Raw genomic sequence first — 22,556 nt, 5'->3', positions numbered from 1 at the left:
CCCAATGAATGGAGGAATAAATCTCGCGAGAGCTCCGCAAATCTAGGGTTACCAATCTAGACACGACCCGTTCAGCTGTTTCAAAGGAGACGGTGTTAACTATATGAAATTACCGGAAGTTAATAGATTTACCTTCAAAATAAAGGAGAATATTTCTGACATTTTGGGACAATATCAATGAATTTTCACACTGTACACGTTTTTTTCCTAATATTATGTTTTATTATGACTTCAGTTAGTAAACAAGTGAAAATAAACGTGCAACCACGCAAGGTCTGAAGCCTGTTTTGTGGGCAAGTGTTTTATTTTGAAAGCACAAACCAGAAGTTGTATATCCTGTCTCGTGTCTTGGCAGTTGGTACTCCTGCTCCGGCTCAACAGCTCCGACAAGCCGGGGGAGAGCTGAAGGAAACGCAGGACCACAGCGATGGAGCATTTCTAGAAGATAACGGCGAGCTCCCCCGTCGGAGATAATTGAACAGAGTCATCTACATGACCAAAGACACAAGACCTGCAACGAGAAACGCAAGCGTAACAATCATGCAATTTAAATATAGACGAATTTAAGCAACCGCTTGTTCTTCAAGGTTACATCGCTTGAAGACGCCCCACATCCCCCCTTGTCGCAGATCAGCTGGCGTACGTTGGTTGATCGTCACCGGTACCGACCATGTCCGTAGAAGAGCAGGGCTACACCGACGCTATGCTGTTGCTGGAAGCCGAGCCGGAGTGGATGCGGGCCGAGATCGAGCGTCTCTCCCGGGAGCTGAGTGAGACCACGAACGAGAAGATCCAGGCGGCGGAGTACGGGCTGGCGGTTCTGGAGGAGAAGCAGCAGCTCAAACAGCAATACGATGACATGGAGATTGAGTACGAGGCCGTCCGACAGGAGCTCGACCAGCTGAAAGAGGTAGGCTGTGTATGAGAAATCACAGAAAATGACTAAGAAATAACACCAATATTATCTATATCCTTTAGGATTTACAAGCGCTACGCACCAACCCTTCAATTATACCTAATGCTCAATTTGGGGCGTATACCCATTTGTGACACTAAATATTGAGTTTCCAATGACCTTGTAATTTTTTGAATGGTATTTGTATGCGCTCGTCATTACAATATTATATATAGGGACCTAACATTTTGAAAGACATAAAAAAGCAATCTGATTCTCATCCTACAAGGTCAAAACTGCAAGATGAGGAGGGGATGCTTCATCATGCTCCTCACCCCACCCCCTCTTTACTCAGGGTGTACCCCATTGCACTGCCACCTTTATTTATTTATGCCCCTTCCGCAAGACATTCCTATCTGACTCAAGGCTTTCAAGGCCTTGTTTGTTTCCTCCCCCACTTTTATGATGTGTTAATCATGAGTAGATCTGCAGACTATACTGATATGACCATTATCACAGGCAGTGAACTCCATATGCTATACTCTGCTGTGAATGTTTGACAGGGGATTATAAAGTGATCTGTGTGGCCAGCTCATATTTCAGATAAATTATTATTCATTTGTAACTTTCAAAACCAACACTTTTACAGGTTTAATGGGCAGTAGGTATCTTGTCAACGTGTCTCTCAGCTCAGATGGGCCTCTCTTCTGCAAAGGAGAATTACTAGTTAAATTGAAAGGGGCGGGAGTAGGTTTGAATTTTGAACCTTCCCGCTCAGCAGAGAGAGGGATGAACAACTTTCAGAGGAAACCAGACTTGTTACGGCCGTTTGGGAATGGAAAGAATGTTGAGAGTGAAGGTTCAAGCTGGGCTAGAGAGTTAGATAAAGGACATGTCTGTTGTTTCTCAACAGTGGCCTGACTTATTCCCCACTCTTTTCCCTCTCACTAGAGCAGCAGTTTGTCACCGTCTTGTGATTTAGATTGAGAGAAGTGTGACTTTAGAGTGATGTTAGACAGTCAAGGGCCACTGACTGTTTCTGCGCTCACCAAGTAGTCATGGAGAAAAAAAAGGCAGATTCCCGCGTTGACACAGGCTTGCTCAGGGTTGCTCACATCCTCCTTTGAGATGAGGGGTTCTTCCTGTGTCCTCCCACTAGGCCAGACAACCAATAGCTGAGAAAGCTGACTTCATGGTAAACCCCTTTATTCCATGCCAGAAATCTGCTCATCACTCCCTTGGGTTTTTGTGTTTTTCAGTGGAGAGACACATAGAGAGAGGTTTTCAGCTCTCTGCTTTTCCTCCTTCTCTCTGTCTGTGGTCCTCTTATGCTTAGAGAAGTTTTCCCATGCACTCCTTTGGCAAGGGGGCCTAGCTCTGTCACTGAGGGATGACAGCAAAAAGCTTTGAATAGAAGAAACAGACTGGAAACGGTCTAAAAGAGTAACCATAGCAGCAAACGAGAAGAAAAGGAGCTGGGACGTTTGTGGAGATTTTTTTTCGAAGTACGCCAGTTGAAGTCTTTGTTTTAAAAAAAGAAATTCACATTGTGAGTCTGCTTGGACTCTTAGATTGGGTCTTTCTTCTTGTCTCATAATAGGATACAAACATCCATCTGTGTGGGTAATAAATTCAATTGTTTGCTTCAAGCTGTAGCAGAGGTTCTTTCTTTTGCCTCAGGGTTGGGTTATGCTGGTTGTAGATCACTGGTCAGATGGTAACCTTTGAAAGTCCATGGCCATGTTCCTTTTATCGCTTTACCCAAACCCCCCTCCACCCCAGCCCAGCCTAGCCTCTGTATGAGGGGCAGTGATGCTATCACAAGAGAAATACAAGCACATTCCTCTGATATCCCTCTTGACTTCCTCTTTATTGTCTGTTGGAGACAGACAGTAGGCAGAGGAGAGCAAACACAAGATAGGCTATTGTCACAACAGGGGCTAAAATTAAAGCTTATCTCAGCAGTCGGCTTCCGCTTTAAATCCAAACTCATAACTCAAAATATCATTGTAATTGTAAAAAGACAGATGTCATGTGAATCAACCTCTTGCTCTGTGCTTTGTGGTGTTTTGAAGTAGGCAGAGCAAACTGGCAAGTTTGGCTTTGTCTGCTACTGTCGTGAAAGCTCATGAGAAAGTCATTTCTTATAAATGCCATGTTGTCTTAAGTGCACTATTTACACTGATGTCAGCAATGTTTGGATGTCCTTTCTTTTTTTCCAAGGTCTCAGACAGACTAGAGTAGATTGTCTTGGAGATTTACAGAGTAGCTCAACATGGGATCGTCTTCAATGACTCTCCTCAGTTGCTGGCATGCACAAATACAACACAATAGAAAAAAAAAGCTCAGATTTATGTGTATTCATAGTGATTTAAATGCCCAGACACCACTTTTTTGTCTCCATTTGGACAGAAATAGTCAATCAGTAATCATCATGACAGTGGGCAAACTTCCACTGACATTTAGCCAATCCTCACATCCTCACCCACGTTTGGGCAGGCTACTAATATTCACACCCACACACTCGCACTACTCTCGAGGCAGGAAGATGGAGGAATTCTGTGCTGCTGTTGCTTAGTAACGGCACAGCTCTGTGCCTTAATTTGAGCATCCGTGCTGCTTCCTCAGCAGGTGCTGCTTTTGAGTGTGTTGGTGGGTGTCTGTTGAGGCATTATCTCACAGCTAGCAAGAATACTAGTTATACACATGACGATTGGCTGGAGGTTTTCATAGGATGTTCCTATCTGTTCCCTGATGCAACTATCCTATTCGTATGTATAACATTATGGTCTGTCGTTGGCATACTCTTCCATCTGGGACAGTGTCAGCCCCCCGGCTCATTCACTTCATCGCTCTCCAACCACAAAATTATTCCCCTGCCCGTTATTTGCTCATGCATTGGCCTCTGTCACTGGGGATACACTGCCATGTATATGTTGATGTCCTCTTCTCCCCCTTTCACTTCAATGAAAAGGAGGAAAGACACTAGACAGTGATTATTTTCTCATAGCCCACTGGCAGAGTTTGCAGTGCACTAGACTGACAGAGATATCCATCTGCTGGCACATTATACTGAATGTGAGTCACTTGGTCCACTGTTCCTATGCTACCTCCTGGACGGTAATACTGTGAAGACTTTATATTTCCACTTGTCTGATCATAAATTGCGTTGTGATGATTCAACTTTTTTTTTTTTTTTTTTTATCAAGAAATTTTTATTAGACACACAGGATATCATATCAAAAGTCGACAGCTGATTTACTTTTGTTGGTCACTCCTCAAACAATGCTCTGATAAAGTCACCCCTGCATACCAGGCCGCTGATGAAGATATGATTCAGCTGCGTGGACTTTTACCCAGTTATCACACAGATTGCAGAGTACACTTTCAGTCACAAGGTAAAGTAGCTAATGACATTATACCACATTGTAGCGGTGTAAGAGCACAAGGTGGTGTTGCCTCAGCTGTTGTTGTTATTCTTAAGTTAAGCCACTCACAGACCACATCATGTGCCACACCTCCAACTGTTAATGCACCTCTGAGGGACTGTACCTGTAGGGAGAACTGGAGAGTCTGTGGTGTGCCGGGCTTGATGTTTAGCCTCTCGGCTCTTCTAAGTTAGAACGCCGCGGCCACAATGACGCCATCATCTATCCGAAGACAACAGAGCCACAGAACATCCCAGAGTTCTCACTTTTGATTTAATTTTTTCTGATAGAGGTCCTTTCTTTTTTTCAGACTACCACCACTTCAGACTACTTAGACAATGGCACTTTAACAAAGGCCTCGAGCTCCTCTGGTCCTTGATGCACTGCGACGAGCGTCAGTGACCACACTGAAGTCATTCAGTTACGCACAGACCTCGTTCCTCCCATGCAACTCTATCTATGCTATCGGTGTAGCGGCAGCTGTGTACTGCGTTGTGGAATTCAACCACACAATCAAAACCCTAAATATTGTTAAGCTCAGTAAAACCTGGGTGCTCTGTGCTTGGCTCGCTGGGCCTTTGTGCGTTTGAGCCCGCTGGGGTTAACAGGTCTTGGATGTCATAGACGAAGAGAGAGTTAAATGCCAGCGGAACACAGCGTATGACAAAGGAGAGAATTGAGAGAGGCGTCCCATTGTGGTTACATTTGAAAGGATTGGTCACTTTTGTCCCTTTTGAAATGGCTGATTACTAAAGGATATATCCCAGTGTCCTTAAACAAAGATATCTGGTGTGACTATAAGCCCTTTCTATGGTGTTAAATGGGTTGGATGCTGATTGGACGTCAGTAGAAAATACGAGTAGAACACAAAACCCATCTGGTCGCTTATATGAAGAGTCATAAATAGTCAGAGTCATATTATTGGATTGCCACACTGGGCTACATTTCATCAACAGCTGCTCATCTCTCACTCATAGTGTTTCTTATTTTCTCTTTCTTACTTATTTCAGTCATTATTATGGCTTATCACAAGCTCCCAGCCCTTCCTAAAAGCTCATTCAAGACACCTTACTCAATCATTGTCTTATTTCACTGGGCTTTCCATCTGTGTTCAGTATGCTTTTGCATCTATCTGTGACCTAGGATGTGCTAAACCTTTCAGCATTGTTTGGGGTATTCTGATCAGGCCTTTTATCCATAATGTCTTTTGCTGGACGGCAAGTCTGCAGTTAAGGGGTAATCTTTTCTAAATGGCACTAAATAAAGTCCCAAATCCCCTACCCTCTGGGCCTAAGAGGATGAATCCCAGCCGCTATGCACAGGGCTTACGGAGGTCTGGGAGTCTGCCAGGCCCTGCCACACTCAGCAGCCTCCATAGCCAGGGACAGGTAGGTGCATTTTGGGTTAATGCTGCACTGAGACAGGCAGGTGCTCTTAAGAAACTACCCTGTTCTTCCTTATCCTGGCCCAGTAGCCTACTCCAGTGCTTGCCAAGCCTATAGCAGCCTGTTCTATATGAATTTAAGCCATAAAAAGGATGTGCAAATTATTAATACCACCCACACATATATCATGAAAAGAAATGTCCACTCAAAAATCTTATTTAGCATCCAGACTTGTGGGTCAATCCAAAGAACCACTTACATGGACTCATGTTGCCTTCTGTGTCACAGAAGGATGACCATATGGTATCGCAAAGTAATGAATCATTCTGCCCAGTTTTAGGTAAAATGGCCTGCTGCTAATCCGTAATGATTTAAGAGCTTTTGTCTTTAATTCTGCTAAATAAAATACCATCAGCACCCATCTACGGTTTAAGTTGAGGCCACATTTACCCTGGATGGCTGTTGGAGTGCTCCACGTCTCAGTGGGTGAATTGTTTGGGATTCCTCAAATGTTTTTGGGTTTCATGTTTAAAGAGTGGAGTGTTTGTGTAGTCTGTTTAAATGAAAAGAATTGCACGTTTGTGAAGACCCGCATTAGCAACCCGGGAGGGTAGAAATAGTGTTTTAGATATTTCTGGTATGTAGCAGTTTGTTGACTGTTTAAATATGATTTAAGGTTCTCAATGAAACCAACATCAAGTTTCTCCCCAAGCCTTTCTGAGGTTGTTGTGGCCCACTGACAGGAGCATAGCATTGTGACCATTCATGGGTATATTGTATGATCTAATTTTGTGTGCGTCATCAGGTCACACTCTAACCCACTTCCCTCTGGCTACAATAAATATAAATGAAGTTATTAGCTAATCTAAATGAAGTGTGCCCATAAAACTGAACCCAAACGAAGCTGAGCAGTAATATGAGTAATTTGAGTATTTACTGTACTTGATCCCTCACACTGTAAAGCCTACAGTTACACTTACTATACATAGTTACATTTATACTATTTTAAGTACTCTAGTAATGAAATATTTCTTTAAAACATTTGCAGAAGTCAAAAGTGCATGCAGAGAAGCGGTATGGCAGCCCAGCTGGGTCATGATTCGACCAGTGTAATCCAATTACTGAAGACTATTCCAGGCTAAAAGCAGAGGATGATGTCATAGTAATGGCTGTGTGCCTCTGACAATACAACATTTCCCTTCTCCTGCATCACATAACGCCTACAAACTATTAGAAATCCGTTCAACAAAGAAGCCAGTGTGCATGCACGTGACTGAGCTAGATTTGTGTGTGCGCGCGTAAGAAACACAAGGGCTACTTATCCTTTGTGTCCTTCATGTCGACTTGTCTTTATTGTGTAGTTTCATTGCATTCCCTGAATCTCAGATTTACCAATTATCTGATTAAACCTAAACCAGCTCCTTATTTTTAACACCACATATAACCTATTTTTGGTTTTGTTGTGTTCTTTTTGAATCAAGTTGATCAGAATTACGTTTGTGCTTTATTTATGGCCATCGTCTGTATTGACCAAAATAAAACCAATAGCCTGCCTGTGTTAGGTAAGTTAGCTCCACAGTAATCCTACCTTGCTGTATACTAGAGATACAATCTGGCATTATGTTTCCTGTTCAAGCACATGGTCTCGTTAGCCCTAGGCCTAACTACTATTCAGTTTAGTTATGGTCAATGTAACCCGCTGACAGCAGGGTCATATTTATTTGTGTTGAGACTCTGCCCTCTTATGTAAACATATGAATCAGCTAGGAATGTGGGTAGAACACAGGTTAGTGTTTGTTTTTGTATTCCCGCCTGCATCATTCCTTTAATAGAGTCTGTAAATTAAGTCTGTGGGCTGCATCACGTTGCCAACAAACTTTCCTTTTGTGCCACAGAATGACAACCTCATAAAGAACATGTCTAACGCTTCAACTGAATTCTTATTTATGGCTTTGTGTTTTTATAATTATGACCATAAGGAAGCTTACTGTCTAAGCAAAGCTCTACTCCATCAAATCTTTCTTCTTCCTTCTATTGAAATGAAGCCAGAACTTGCCTACCCTGCCCCCTACTCCGCATCCTGTTTACTTGTGAGGAGTCTTTTTTTTTTTTTTTTTTTTTATAGCGGATGGGGAAGCATATGAATTATAACTCTGTATGAGTCCGGATATCTTTTAGTGGATCAGAGGAAATGACCACATGAGGGTCATCAGACAACACGCTTCTCTCACCTCTGTTTAACAAGGAACAACAAGGAGCAAGTCTTAACAATACAGTTTTTTTGAAATGTGCTTGCCTTCCCTGGTGTGTTAACATCAGCACTCATTATGCTGAGTTTCCGTACAATGTTCTGGACTTTACCAGGACAACAGTGACAGGAACTGACACTACAGTATAACAGAACTACTAAGCATCCGTGCTGTCCGCAGCTGTCCATGTAACAACAACTAACACAGACAGCAAGCAATCAGAGGCATGCAAATTTTAATGTCCTTTTCAGTGACCCCTTAAATCTAAAATCTCCACATTGATAGATGTTTTACTCTCCTGGGCTTTGAGGCGTATATCTTTTTTTTTTTTTATACCCTTTGAGTTGAGGGGAACATTCCCCAAAGAAACAAAAGATCCAACATGGGCGTGCAACACCCCCACACTTATTAGCATATATGACAAGCAGCAATAAACTTGTGATAGCTATAAGTGGACAGATGGTCGGTGCCCCAACCCTGCCAATAGAATTATACACTCACACATGCACATGCATCCAATGGGTGTGACTTGCTCCACCCAAATCCTCCCGCTACTGAGGAGTTGAGTTTTGTGTGTGCGGTGCCTTCTCTGCAGTTTGTCCCTGGGCCTTCTGCGGTTTGGTGCAGTAGATGAAGAGATCAGGGGTTGGGATGTAAACAGATAGCGTCCTCTGTTTATACAACTGCATTTTGGCATACTCCTCCTCTCTGGTTCCTCTGAAATTCTACATGGTCCACTCATCTCAATTATCCCCTGACTGGAAGGCTAGTATCTCTCATCTCAGCTAAATTAATTAAACCACAGGGCAGAGTCTGAAAAACATCTCCTCGTTTTAATAGCTTATCTATTCAGACATTAACCCAATTTCAAAGGGTTGTCCCTTTGCCCTGGGGGGTCCTTTTAAGTTTAACACCACAGTGCAATCAGAGAACAGCAGTATGTCTACATTCTCTCCACGCTCCACACCCACTCCCCGCCACGTCCTCCTCCTCTCCTCCTCCTTCTCATTCCCCAGGCTCTTATTGTAAATAGGCTAGTGGGTCTGGGTCCCCCTATCGAGGTGTGACACACCCAAGACTCATGTAGCCCACGCTTTGAAACCCTCAGGCATGGCAGAGAGGGAGGAATTGGAAGTAGGAAAAAAAAAAAAGTCAGGCAGGGGGCTGGTTGTACAGCAGTAACAACATTAGAGTTTGGGTTTGCAGAGGCAAAAGAGAGGGAGGGGTTTTAATTGGATGTGTGCCAGTCTCTCCGGGGTCCTTGAGAAAGGGGGATAGCGGATAGAAAAGGGAGAGAGGTTTGGAATGGGAGGGGCACCAGTCAACGAGTGGGTTTCCTGTGGGAACCAGCTACCTCTCTTTTTAGATGCAAGAAGAATAGGGGTTCCTCCATCAGCTGGCTCGATGGGTTTAAAGTGCTGGGACTTTAAATAGAAAATAAGCAGCTAATGTTTTTGTACTAAACGTAGCTTAATAAATATGTGTCTGATGAAAGAGAGGTAGGCTGTTTTCCAGCGTTTGTGCAGCTTTCACTTTAGGGCATTGTGTTCTGGTTTATCTTTCATCTTTTTTTCATTATTTTACTTGAATGCTCTGTTGTTAGAGAAAGGTTTGGGTATTGTAAAGTTGACCAAGTATTGTTTGAACATGGATTGAAAGGACTTATTGTCAAATGCAAACCAGAAACAATCATTTGTCCGGCGTATTCAGATACTGTATTGTATATAACAGAGTACATTATTTGCACACAGATACGATCTATTATGCACACACTGGTGCTGAGTTTACAGAGCCCGTACCTCATTCTTTACAAGCTGACAGGGCCTCATATGGAAGGTTTGCCACCCTGACCCAAGATTTGACCTCACTGGTAGAGAGTATGTGCGCACAAACAGTCACATATAGAATTTAATTATTGCAAAGGAGGAACTGAGGTCATTAGTCTTTGTCTGGCCGGGAGCAAGGGCAGGTCCTGCCCGAGAGACCGTCTTCTAGGTCTGGGAGGGTGAATGGGAAGATAGGAGAGGGGGAGTTAGGGACAGTGCTTGGATGAGATTGGGAGATAACTTTATAGTAGCCTTGTTCATGAGTGGAGTGGTGGAAAAATTGACAAAGTAGATCAGGAGTGATGAATAGTTGCATTTAAGTGGCAACAAATGAGGTACCTTAGATTGAAAACCTCAGGAAGAAGTCGAATCTAGCTACTGCAATCCCTCCCCCATCCTGTCAATGCTTCAACCTGATTGATTAGACATGTCTCACCACTAATGGATGTGTCCAGCGAGATGAGGGGAAATGCATTAAGGGTCTCATATACAACATTAATCTAATAAATGATTATTTGTAAGGTTAAATGGAGGCTCGCTCGATTTGATAAGAACATCTCGCCACTGAACAACAAACAAACACTATAGATTCAGTGTCCCCTTCCCTGTCCTCCTGCAAACCTGACCTTGGACTCGGGAAGAAAATGTGATCACGTGTGTGGGCGTGTGCATGTCTGAGTTCACGAGTGTATGCATATTTGTATGTGTGCGTGATTATGTGTGTGCGCCTGGTCCCAGCTGCAGTCCCAGCTGCCCCCCCCCCCCCCCCCCCACACACACACTCTGTCATTTATGCCAGTAACAACAAGAGGCTGTTCAGCTGTGGAAGTCATATGTGAAGGTTCCACAGGGAGCAGTGTCTTTTGGGAAATATGGTGAAACACACACTAAATAGAGACCGAGCCCGTTTCACTGCTTGTTTACTGTGATGTAGGCTTGGCCGTATAGCAAAAAACAAAAATACTTCAAAGCAACCTCAGACCAGCGAGCTCTTTGTTCAAGCAAATCTCGGTTCGCGGAGGCATAGGACATGGGTGATGACTGCTGCCAGAGAAAAAGGGAGGAGAGCAAGCTGTGCTAGGCTGAGCCCTGAAACAGCCATCTGTGTCAGTGGCACCCTCTGCCCTGCCTCTACTGACCGCCTCTCGCTCTGTCACTGTAATTGGCATAGTAACCATAACGACGGCTGTTCCCCTGGGGTGCCGGCGCGTGGACCTGGGAGATTTCATCCAGGCACCGAGCGTCGGGCAGAAAGGGGAACCGACAGACTGACTACAGGCAACCATAGATAAGGCTGCCTTTGCATTGCAAATGACTGAGGTTGTGTGTGTGTGTGCCCAGAACTGGAGCCGGTATGGAACACTGCAGTGATATGAACGATGATAAAGAGCCCCAGACACCGATACGGCGGTGCAATATATCAGACCTATTGAGTCTGCGGTCTCCCTCGAGACTCTGGCTTTTTCCTCCATTATGTGGCAGATTTAGCAGCTGAACAAAAGATGCAGTAAACAGCCAGGAACATATAGATGCTTTCTTGTCATTAATTGACTGCTAAGATTAAATACTGAAGACAAACATAGAGTTTAAAACCTTGCGGTTCATTGCTCCTGTTGCACAAGACAGTTTTCCATCATGGCATAGAAGAGGGAAACAAAAACAGTAACCCAAGTCAAAACAAACCTACTCAGGAAACACTAACCCCACAGAAATGTGCTTTTTCTCTAAATGTTGATAGTGGAATGTGGTTTGTTTTTAGGATTATCTTGTATTTCACTCGTGACCGGCATGGAAATGACCTTTTCTCATTATACTACAGATTCCACATCATGTAAATACTACCCTCATCTTATATATCATATAGTGCGAAGGCTAGATAAACTGTGCTCAGACCCCGGCTCTTTAGCTTACTGCCAGGGGCTTAATGACTGTTTTTACCCTGTAATAACACAGGACCCAGTCTGTGAACACCCACAGTATAGATCCTTCAGGCTGACTCAGACACTATAATGGCAGTGAAGATCTCGGTTGTCCTCCTTTTGCAGGTGTTCCACCTTTTTTTATAAAGGAGATATATTTTCCCCAAGCTCCTGTTTTTGTGGACGTATGATGAATATAGATCAGCAGCATGTTTGAACATCAAGTCTGATCTAACTAAAGACTGACTTCACACAGAATCTCTAATGCTGACTTGAGATTAGTAGCCTAACGTGTAGTTAGAATTAAATATGAAAAGTAGTTTTCCCCAGCTCCCAAATTCCACAAATCTGATGAAAGCCCTAACTAGCATTTAATCATTACAGCCTGATGTTAGCAGGGAGGATTTTGTAGAGATTTTGTATCACTGAGCCTCTGCAGCCCAATTAGGCTACTCTGATATTTTTTCATGTTTCAGGACAACTTTTTCAGTCAGGCGTGTAAAGGGCCTCATGAGTCTGATTAGTACATCCCTCGTACACTGAGGTCCGTGTGTGTATGTGTGTGCTTTAATTGCACGAGTCTACCTTCTCCCGATGGCTCCATCCCCTCTGGCGTTCTCTCTTTCTCCGTCCTGCCCCGCAACTCAGGAGATCCACAATCTGGGCACAGCTTTGTGGTTGTTTTTAGGAGGTTCATGGCCTTTCAATTCTCTTGATGAGAGTATAACATTCACAAGCAGTCTACTTGAGGCAAAAGAGTTTATTTTCAAGGAAATATGTGTCTTGTAAACTCACACGCGGGTATGTTTCTCTAACCTCTGCTCTCTCATATTCTCTGTGGTGTATTCCTTGCCTGTGGCATGCAGCGCATCGCCTAAAATGTGTTGCCAACAAGAGTTGCATGCAGTGTTGTCTGAGCCCCTACGAGGCTTTGAACACTCGCCTCTTTCTCCTATATATCATAAGGGTGAGCAAGCCCCTACATGGCTTGAGTACCAGGTGCTGCAGTATGGCTGACTGCAGGGCACATAGGGAAAATTGGAAATGGGACATGTGTGCGTGTGTGTGTGTGTGTGTGTGTGTGTGTGTGTGTGAAATTGTCCAGGCCTGTTGTGTGAATAATAGCCTGACAGCTCTGTGATATGCAGTGAATCAATGTGGCTCTGTGCCAGGCAACCACTAATATCTCTGCCTCTCCTCATTCGCACCCTCTTGTTTTTCCTCTCCTGCTTTCTCTGTCTGCTTGGCACATAAAACACCTGGCATACATCTTACTGTTAAATATGACAGTTTGTTTGTTATACATATATACTCTAATTACTCCTCATAAATTTGTCTAGTTGCTCGTAGAAAATCAAGTCTTGAAAGCTCTTAAATTTAGAGTCGCTGATGTGGTGACAAAAACCGAAATCATCATAACCTCCAGATTTGTCAAGTGATGAACATGAACCTTTTTTTTATTTCCATCCCATCCCCCAAAGGAAAAGTAGTCTGAAAGTCTGCAGTAATCATTAGCTTCTCTGTTACTCATTATAACAAAAGTCATTGGCTTTGGCATAACATGCACTAATCAGCAACAGCGCTCTCAGTAAATTGAGTAAACTAAAACAAGCGCACGCTGGCACGTGACGCGGTGTACATTCCTCACAGAACAGAACCATGTTACACAGCCTGTTGATGCAGAAATAACACAATGAGCTATTATGCGACAGAGAAATAAATAAGGGTAGTATAGTGTGGTGACCCTATTCAGTGTGGAATAGTGGGTCATCCTGCAGTGCTAGGTTCGCCGGATGCATTTTAACCTCCCGCCCCGAAGAGATCCGTATTATGAACAGTTGATAGCGGACAGCTAAATATAGAATCAACACACATCTCCAAGCAATCTGTCCCCTTCGAAGTCGCTGCTTGTGCAGTGGCCTGTGAATGACGATGGAGACACAGACAGAAAGAGGGAGAGTCTGTTTATCATCACAAACTGTGACTCCACGTGAGCTGCGATTCACGAGGCCGGAGAAACCAGTCAGTGTTGGTTTTTTTGTTTTTTTTCCCCCCTTCCTGCTCCAACTCTCTTCCTCCGCAGCAGCATACAGTGACAGCCCTTAACACTGACCAGCCTTCAGTTGCTGCTGAAACACCACTTTGGAATCCAGGGGTCAACCACAGGACTTGGACTCATCTGTATGAGTAATTGAACTGATATAAATGACATAGCATTGCATTGTTCAGCATTTGTCACAGGCTGTCTTTGTCATAGAGGAAGAATGCTGCTGAAGAGACTGGAAATCTTAGCTCATCACAAGCCCACTCCGGTACACAAGTCTTGCCAAAATGCATTCTCATATCTCACATCTGCATCTGAAGGATGTGTTGTTTGGTATTGCTCCGTAGGCGTGCCCTGGTGTGTCCTATCTGGCATCATCTAGTGAGATTAGCATGTCAGCATTTTGCCTCAAAACAATGTTAGGATAGGGGAAGCTGTCTCGTTCTGGAGTTGGGTTTGTTTTCTGTTCCAAATAAATTCTCAGTGTATGAGACTTTTGTTGGCTCCTTTTCTTTCTGTTCCTATTTTCTCTCTTATTTTAACTCTCACTGCCGGTCTGAATTCTGGTTTCTGTCTCTAGGTTTGTGTTTGCGCATGTCTTTTCATTTAATTTCTATCTTTTCTTGAGGATGTTTAGCAACTCATAGAAAATACCATGTTCACTGGGTCCCTGAGACTTGCAGCAAAACAAAGAATGGGGTAACTTCTCCATTATGTTGTTTTCATATGATTACATGAATAGAAGTTGCAGCTTTTTTCAGTTTAGCTCAGCAACAATGAAGCTGTCTGACTCCTCTCTGTCTTTAACAATATATTTATTGCTTGTCGTGTTTCCAATCCTCCATTTCTGTCTGCCTCTCCTCCTGGCCTTTGTGCAGCAAGCTTTACTTTCCTATGAGAGCCAGACTGTGAGACCACAGTGGGCCAAATGGAAACTTACAATGAGATGATTAAAGCTAGACCAGAGATTGGAGAATAAGATCCAAATCCAGAGTTTTCTAACTGGGTTTTGCTCCTAAGGCAGGGGTTTTTCAAAGGGACTCACCCGTATTGATTGAAAAAACCTTAAATCCAGCCCTGTGTACAGTTCGTGTGTGTGTGTATTAACTTGAACATACCCATTGGTTTTACTCTTTATCTCCTAATGGTCTGCAGTAAGTATATATCTGGAGACATCTCTACCCACTCATTATTTTCACTTCATGCCACAGAAACGCTGTTCTGCTAGCAGAACAGGAACTGAAAATAGAATTTTAGATTTAGTTTACTTTAGCTCCACAGGGCCTCTCAGACCAGCAGTATTGATCTGTTTGTTACCTGTCAGAAGCCCAAAGCCCATTTCCCTTGTGCTCTTGACTCACCGGATTAGAGAAGCATGCGCAGGAGGACTCTGAGCGGGGAAAACCAGAGTGAACTCTGCGACCTGTATTCTTTCTGCTATGATTTCCTATATTATTCAAGTTTTGAACATTAGCAGTAGGGCTGTAGCCTTCAGAACTCAGTGTTAAGCATTTTCTCTCTATTACTGAGCTGGGATCTGATTGCAGAACGGTGTGATTGACCGCAGAGTCCTGATTCGACTTACCTTCAAATCAGTGGACTTTGCCTTTTGAAGGCTGTCTTTGTGGTCAGATTAGAAGACAAAGCAACGTTCACATCATGTTCCAACATGTTTCGAACACAAGCAGTCATTAAACTTTACCGTCAAAGCACAATGTGTTGTAGCAACATTTGTTCTGCTGCGAGATAAACCTACTAATAGCAGGTGTTTGAGTTTAACATCCTGGGTGTAAAATTAAACCTCATTACCAGAGAAACCAATGTTTTGATATAGACTTTACCTAAGACAAATAATACAGACTTAGCAACTTCCTAAAATTAGTCTGCCTTCATGCACCCACGCGTTTATTTATACCTTCAAAGTTTCCATGAGTTAATCTTATGACCAGGGTAGTCAGAGCCTCTGTAATGGTGTGAGGAACACATGGGGAAGTAATGAAAATAATTGAGACCGATATGGCTGAGAGAAAAAAAAGAAGCAAAATCGGAGGTGACTGTCTCATTTCATTAACTCCTCAATCACATGGTGCTTTTGATCACAGTGATTATGTACTTTGATCTCTGCATGGCAGCCTACAGTATAAAGACCAGCGCGGCAGGGTGTCTAACCTCAGCCCGTAATGTATGCACTCATCTGGAATCAGATGTTGGGTTCTCTAATGGGATAAATCTCTCATATTTTTGACTTTTTCTCATGTAGCGTCATAATGTTAGGCATAGTCCTCTGTGAGGAAAAATCTGTCAGGAAATCCAGACCAGACAGCATGCTAATGACTAAAGACCTGTCTTTGATTAGCTTTACAAGAGATTAATAATCCACGCTCACATGTCCAATGTAAAAACCGCAACATATGGCAAGCTAAAGATGAATTATAAATTGGGCGGGCTGCTCGCTGTGAGATTATAGGCTTGGTCGCGTGCGTCCCCAATTTACCCTCCCTTCAAAGTAGCCTAAACCCACGCTTGGGGAGCTGAGATTAAAGGTCTTGGGTCAGTGGGGTTTTTGGCTAGGGACTTGCATGTTTGAAGGACAGGCCTCTCAGATTGGATTGATTGGTGTCTCCCTTCAATATCCACCACGCATAAAGATTATAATGATGGGATTCCCCTGATTTGTGATTGGGTTAATCCTGTCTATAATAATGACTCTCTAATCAAATAGTCTCCTGCTGATTGATGGTGTGATGTTTGGAGGGGAGGGAGGTAGTGGGGAAAGTACGAGGATAGTTTTTAAGCAACACTCTTTATTGGTAGTGGCTGACATTAGTTGGTCATTGACAAACGTATTGGCTGTCAAACAGTCATGTGAACCTTGGTTATAAGATTACTGGAAGCACCTCACAGTGGGTAGAACACCTTGATTACTTCCTTTTATCTTAGTTGAATATCATAAAAGCATATCTTGTGTTCAGAGCTGTTTTAAACTATTTCAAACTAATCAGCAGCAACTAACTATCATTTTCGTTTTCAGTGTTATTTTTTCAGTTAACTGTTTGGTGCATGAAATGTTGGATAATAGTGAAAAATGTCCATCACAATTTCCTAAAACATAAGGTCATGTTTTCAATTTTTTTCAATCAACCATCCAAGACCATGAGACATACAGTTTACCATCTCTTAAGGCAAAGAACAGCAGCAAATGCTCATAGTTAAGCATAGATTTGGCATTTTTGCTTGAAAAATTACTTAAATGATTAGTCAATCCTCATAATATTCGCCGATTAATTTTCTGTCCCTGGACTAATCGATTCATCCACCAGTTTCAGCTCTACTGTGTCTGCTCAGTTGGTGTTCGGTCTAACTGGGGAAAAATGTTGGCAGTTATCAGTTCATTTGTAAAGGAGTTTTCGAGTCATTTATGTCAATTTTGATGTTCTTTATTACATTAGCACAATCAGTTATGTGCAATAATGGGTTTTTTCATAGAGGTTAGCCCATAGAAAGTCTCACATGTGAGAGTTTATCTTTTCATCGTCGCTATCTCCCTGTTAGGACCATCATCTTTCCTGGAATGTGAGCCACCATGCACGAGACATTATGTCACGCGCCGCTGTAACCCATTAAACTCGTTTTACACATTTCCCGTATTTGCAAGTCCTGCAAGTAGGTCAGTTCGACTTAATACAAATTTCCACATTTTCCTTTCTCTAAAGGAATTACTGGGATTAATACAATACGCAGCAGTCAAACAGAGAAAATCCTGCAGCAGCCAGTCACGTGCAGATGTGAGGGGGGGTAGCAGGTCAGAGACAAGAGAGAGTGCAGTGCAGCTGCAAACAAGGTCAGATTTATGTGCCTCAGGTGACTTCAGATTACGGCTTGCACTCGAGCTGTGAGGCGAGATGAGAATCAGAATTTCCATCGAATCACTGCTGGTTACAGGATTGGAAATGAAATCTGTAATCAGGGGGATGATTATTTTGAGAAGGGAGAGAGTAGTCTAAACTAGATTCTGCTTCAAAGAAGGTCTATTTTCTCTCTCTGTCTCCCCCTGGTTGTCTCTATTTGTCTCTCTCCACACAGTTTTCGTCACTACCCTCCAGGCATTAACAAATGAGGGTAAAAAATTAAGGCAGTACTAATAATAGTGAAACAGCAAATGACTATTTACAGCCTCTCAATAGAGAATATCCCCCTACAGAAGGTAGAGGCCTTAGCGTGTAGTTATTTAATCTTAATAAACTTCATCCCCTTCGGGCAATCCATAAAAATCAAATAATATCTGGTGACCTTCTCTTACTCTGCCATGATCTCCTAAGGTATTAAGAGCATGAGAATACAGGCCTCTCGTGATCGCACAGACATTAGTCCATTTGCTCTACTTTTCCTGTTTGGTTTTTCCATCTGTGGAGTCACTGCAGAGCACGTGCAAGGGAGGCCAATGTCCTGCGGGTAGGGGAGGGAGATATGGAGGAGTGGGGTGGGGGGGGGGGGGGGGGAGACGGGGATGATGCAGCCCAGATGGAGCCTAACTGATTATCTCTACTGGGCGGTGACAGTATTTTGGGAGGTTTTTTAGCCCCAGTCCCCAGCTAAAGCACAGTAGCAGAGATCAGTGTCACTTTAAAATGGCTGAATCACAAAACAAATTTTTGTCAATTAGAATCCTATTATACAAAATTAGCCAGTTAACATTTCATCTGCTGATATATCTCTTGCTTGGCCACTAAAATATTACAAATCCTCCCATATATCCCAACACTATAGCTTCTAACCAACAGCTCTTTTCCTCCATCCTATCTATCTCCAGGCCTTTGGACAAGCCTACTCCAACCACAGGAAGGTGGCAGCGGATGGGGAGAGCCGTGAGGAGTCTCTTATCCAGGAGTCGGCCTGTAAGGAGGCCTACTACGAGCAGAGGGTGCTGGAGCTGCAGACCGAGCTCCGCCAGGCACGCAACATCCTCACCAACACCCAGTCTGAGAATGAACGCCTGAACACCATCTCACAAGAGATGAGAGAGGTAAGAGAGGGGTCACCCAGAACCAGAATCACATCACAGTGCTTATCAGGTCCATGTATCATAGGATGCTACTAATGCACACTGCAGATATTATGTTTGAAGAGGACTGGGTAAAGTTACTCAATAGATTATGACTGTTTATCAGAAGACACTGTATTGGTTTGTTTCCTGTGTCAATACTTTGAGAGTGAACTCACTTGTGAGTTGAAGCAGAGGTTTGTGTCAACTCTTGTTTGCCTGCAGCTATTGAGAACAGCTGGTGCATTTGTTGATATTAGTCTGATGCTTTTTATCTGTCTGAAGCTGCAGAAAACACAAGACATATTCATCACTGATTGATAAGCTCATGAGGAAATCGGGGCACTTTTTTATTAATTTTTATGAGCGAGGAATGCAGTTTCAAATGAAGATGCAAAAAAGTTGTCCTCTTAGAGCACTGTTCTTAACGCTCTAGTGCAAGATACAGTGCTGCGTGATTACTGCACTGACATTCATTCACCTGTGATCACTTCAGTGTTATCGTCCAAGCCCGTATTATGTAGGGTGTGATTGCAGAGCCATGAACTTGTCTGTTTCTCACGTGTTAAGACAAGACACACACCAGACTTAATGAAGGAACACCTTGCCTTCAAGCCTTCATGTGATGTCCTCCACCCTCATTAGAGTTCAGGGTGGAATTATAATTACAGATGAACAGATGAGAAGAAAAACACTGAGGCCATGAGGAATGTCCTGTTTTGCAAAAGACGACATGATCCTACATGAATAATAAAATCAGTTATTATCTTCTATTTGTGTGAACTGTTGCATGACAGTATTGTTTAACCTGTTGGCCCAGCTGTGGCATGAGTGACACTTATTATTATATAAAACTTCATCTTAGACAAGCCCCTCACCAGCCCGATGAATTCTGTTAAACAAAACCAGTTTGGCTGAAGCATGACCAACCCATTTCTCTAAATCGCAGCTTACACTTCACACATTCCAGCAAACATATTCATTTAATTCTCTCTTAAGCTTCCCCAAACTTCATAATGCAAACCTTTATTGTCTGCGCCCCACTTTGGACAATGTCTGACCTCCTCACTGCTTCCATTTACATACTTGCAATTAATTGACCTCATTAGAGGAGACAAGAGCACAGTGCAGAGGCAGAGCGCGGGCTGTGTGTGTCTTTGCCTATGGCAATGCATGTGTGATGTTGTGTGATGGAGCTGGTGATGAGGACATTGAATTACCAGGAGAGCGGTGCAGGTTGAAATCACATTGACTGAGAGATGTACAAAGCTTTAAGGAAACCTGTTTGACACAAAGACAGGGAGACATAAAGGGATGAAAAGAGATGAACAGAGTCTGACAGGAGGGCAGAGGGAGCCTCTCGCCTTTAGATGTGTTTCTTTGATGCAAAGGTCCATGCTCCCTTGACAGCCAAGTAAAGGCTGGAATAATAAAAGAAGGGGGGGGGGGGGGGACCAACTACTCATGCTTGATCTAACTTGATGTATTTGACACTCATAGGTAGGACTGGGCGATATGGACAAAATCAAATATCACAATATTTTTGACCAAATACCTCGATGTCGATATAGTGACAATATTGTAAGGATGACCATTGGTGCTTTCACAAACTATTCACACAATGACAATTTTGATAAATAATCAGCAGTAATGTGGATATAGCCTAATGACTAAAGGCAAATAACAGAACAGCTAGAACAGTCTGGCAAGTTCAGAAAATTACATCACTTTACTGTAACGCAGCCTTTAAAACCAGGAAAAGACAACACTTATGTCATATAACGATATTACAGTATGCAAAATCTAGTCTCTTATCACAATATCGATATAATATCAATATATTGCCCATCCCTACTCACAGGTCTAGGTGGATGCATGGTGCATCACATAACAGCCATGAACTTGTTGCATTATATCAGTATTTTGTGCAGGAATTCTTCCAACAACCTTTATTACAGCTGCAAGATCAGTATTGTTATACTCATCTGAAGCATACCTCTCCACCCAAGCACCAAGAAAACACTAGTACAATTGTTTTATTTAAAGAATCAAGAATAGGCCTATATGCTTCTGGGCTTCCCTTTCTGCAGTATTGACATTCAGCATATCTTCTTTTTCTGGTCTGTCTTTATAATGCTCTTGCTATGTGGTACTTAAACCCATCAGTATCCCAAATCTTCCATGTTTGTGCACAACAGATTTGGCCGAGTCCACTGTTTTGCAGGTCAAGTTGATAAATCTAGCGTAATTGGGAGGGAGAAGAGTAAAATGGGCCTCCCTTCCAGTCACGAGTGAGTCTAAAGCTGCGAGAATCACTGCTGTTTTCTGTGAGACACTGCTTGAGACAGATGTCAGCAGCGTTTCTTATGGAGATTAGCAAGAAAGACTTAAAAAATGGCATGTCCTTCACAACAACTTAAGTTCCAGTAGGCTCCCAATTCCAGTATAATTAGGTCAGCTGCTGCTCAGCTCTGCATCTAAGTAATTATAAGTTGGGCATTATGGAAGCCAGATGTCCCTCATCAGACATGTTTCACTTATGAGCCAGGCTCTGTTTTTGAAACAAGAAACATGAGTTCCCCTGTATAAGATTTTACTGCCTACAGTCATTCGAGATTCTACTTGAACATGATTACTTTCTACAAAGACAAAGCCTCGTAAATCTCCCACCTGACGTTATTAACTTATAATATCTTAAATAAATTAGAGAGAAAAGGGAATACTGTAGTCCTGATCCACTATTCTTGAATGGTTCCTGCATATCTGAGCTACAGCTCCGGTGTAACTGGTCTTCTACTGGTGGCCTGCATGATGGCCTTTCTGCAGGTGCCATTCCCATTACAAACACCCCGATGAAGCACCATGGGGCCCAGCCAGCTCTAATTGGCTGTATAAAAAGGGCTGGAGTGTAAATCGCCCCATGTATAGGAGATAATGACACCCTTCTCATGGTACTTCTGTGGGTGCTAGGCGGAGTGTGTGTGGCAGGCAAATGGAGGGAGCTTGGGCACTAAGGCTGGCACTGTGACCAGACCGACGGGACTGAAAGAGGCCTTTGTCTCCTGGGTTTCAAATTAGCTCAAAAGCTCAGGCAGGGAGAGAAAAGGGAGGAGGGGGCATGAGGAGACAACAAGAATGGTACGGAAGAAAGAGAATGAGGCCTAAAATCCGTTAGAGGAAGAGAAAGGCTTAATGAGAGTAAACTCAACACCAATGGTGGACCATGCTGCTTTTCTCTAACGGCTTTGCTAATCATATTGAGTCAGGAGCTGACTGAATGATTCAGTTTCGTCATGGAATGCAACTGACAGTTGGGCCATAACTGTCGCCTTTGGTGTTTGGTTGAAAGTGAGTTTTTTTGCTCTCACACATCTTAAGTAAATCTGTAAAGTGAAGACGCTTTTATGGCATCAGCATGGCTAAAAGAAGGCTTCACTGTTTAATCTCTAGATAATATCATCATTCCACCATTACACAAGACATGGACGCTTCACTCAGTATGAAACGGCTTTTGTCTCCGTACAGACTAGTTCATTCACAGCCGTTTTGTTACAGCATTTCAGCTGGTTACATACCTCACATTTAAACCTCCCAGGCAGTCTCTCACACCAAAGACTTGAATGTTCGCCCCCCCAAGCACCGATAAGACATATTTCACCGCTACGGTGCAGTCTACAGGATTAAACCCTCTGAAAGAGCCAGTAACATTGTAAGGCGGAGCACTCTAATAGGCATGACTTCATTAAATTCAATCTCATGTCTTGAGAGG

The 22,556-nt window shown here is 43.1% G+C and overlaps 1 protein-coding gene across 2 annotated transcripts in view; it reads left to right on the top strand.

Annotated features, from left to right (window-relative positions):
- Positions 1 to 299: 299 nt before the first annotated feature.
- The window catches only part of LOC122982326 (protein bicaudal D homolog 2-like), a 45,425-nt gene continuing 23,168 nt past the window's right edge, over positions 300 to 22,556 (top strand). For both annotated transcript variants that reach the window (XM_044351514.1, XM_044351513.1), the window contains exons 1-2: positions 300 to 910; positions 18,557 to 18,769. In XM_044351514.1, the coding sequence (XP_044207449.1) occupies positions 671 to 910; positions 18,557 to 18,769 (453 nt within the window). In that variant the 5' untranslated portion in view covers positions 300 to 670. The remainder of the gene's footprint in view (positions 911 to 18,556; positions 18,770 to 22,556) is intronic.

Source organism: Thunnus albacares, chromosome 5 (assembly GCF_914725855.1).
Source record: "Thunnus albacares chromosome 5, fThuAlb1.1, whole genome shotgun sequence".
NCBI lineage: Eukaryota > Metazoa > Chordata > Actinopteri > Scombriformes > Scombridae > Thunnus > Thunnus albacares.
Note: the sequence above shows the minus strand (reverse complement) of the source record. Positions and strands in the feature narration are given on the sequence as shown.